The sequence below is a fragment of the Habropoda laboriosa genome, unplaced genomic scaffold, assembly GCF_001263275.1.
Source record: "Habropoda laboriosa isolate 0110345459 unplaced genomic scaffold, ASM126327v1 scaffold816, whole genome shotgun sequence".
Lineage (NCBI taxonomy): Eukaryota > Metazoa > Arthropoda > Insecta > Hymenoptera > Apidae > Habropoda > Habropoda laboriosa.
The window spans coordinates 663,977-665,168 of NW_017101002.1; the positions used below are offsets into that span (position 1 = coordinate 663,977).

Sequence of the window (1,192 nt, forward strand, 5' to 3'; positions counted from 1 at the left end):
AGATTTTACTGAATTTCGATTATCTTTTCACCACGGTATTTACGATCGAGATCTGCCTGAAGATGATCTCCTACGGTTTTATCATACACGACGGTGCGTTCTGTCGGTCGGCGTTCAATTTGCTCGACCTTTTGGTCGTCTGCTCCTCCCTCATCTCCATGTCTTTCAGGTAACACCTGTTCAAATTTATCGGCCGTTCAGACGGTGCTTGGATCGAGAGAAACATCTCGTTGTTGTTCTTTCAGTTCCGGCGCGTTTTCCGTCGTGAAGGTCCTCCGTGTGTTACGCGTGTTGAGGCCTCTGCGCGCCATCAATCGTGCCAAGGGATTAAAGGTATCTTTCTTCGCTTTATTATCCACGAACAGTTAGCGTATTTGCTAAATCGGCCCCACGATGTAGCACACGCCCCGAAGTAACTTGAAGTAAAGTAACTTGTAGTTTCCGGTTTAGATGACAATTCGAGAGTAAATCTTTCTAAAAATGCTAGCTAAACTGACCCGTTCAATTTCGGCGGTAGACTGTTCGCGATTGCTTTTCATCGTCGGCGCGGCAATGCCGATCTGAGGCATTTGAATTTTCGCGTCGCACAGGAAACCTGTTGCAGAGAATTCCCAGATTATCGTTCTTAAAACAAGTTCCTCGACTCGTGACTCTTTCTTGCTCTGTAAGTTTCCCGTGCGACTCGGAACGACGAATCGAACCGGAAAAAAAAAAAAAAAAAATAAACGACGTAAGAAATGTAAGAAAAGTACGAAAAAGACGGTAAGAGATAAAAGAAAAGAAACGAAGTGTGAAAAGAATAGAAAATAAGATAAAAGAAAAGAAACGAAAAGAAAAGAAATGAAAAAAAAAAAAAAAAAAAATAAACGAAAAGCAAAGAAAAAGAAAAGAAGTAATAATAAAAAATAACAAGAGGTAACCGACGTAAATAAATTAGTCGGCACACGTAATCCCGTTTGTAAAAGAGCGGATCTACATTATGATTAATGTTGAACCCAGCACGTAGTACAGTGCGTCATCGTAGCGGTAAAGACTATCGGAAACATAGTCCTCGTCACCAGCCTCCTGCAGTTCGTGTTCGCCGTCATTGGCGTACAACTGTTCAAGGTAGGATTTCCAGGCCCCGCACAACACTAAAAACGGTCCTGGGATATTCCTTCGAACCTCTCGTAGTACACTAGAGTGGCATAAT

At 42.4% G+C, this 1,192-nt stretch overlaps 1 protein-coding gene across 1 annotated transcript in view; it reads left to right on the top strand.

Moving 5' to 3' along the window:
- The window catches only part of LOC108577837 (muscle calcium channel subunit alpha-1), a 24,369-nt gene that overhangs the window by 9,784 nt on the left and 13,393 nt on the right, over positions 1–1,192 (top strand). Inside the window, 3 exon segments of the mRNA XM_017941048.1 lie at positions 3–169; positions 246–333; positions 1,000–1,107. Of these exon segments, the coding sequence (XP_017796537.1) occupies positions 3–169; positions 246–333; positions 1,000–1,107 (363 nt within the window).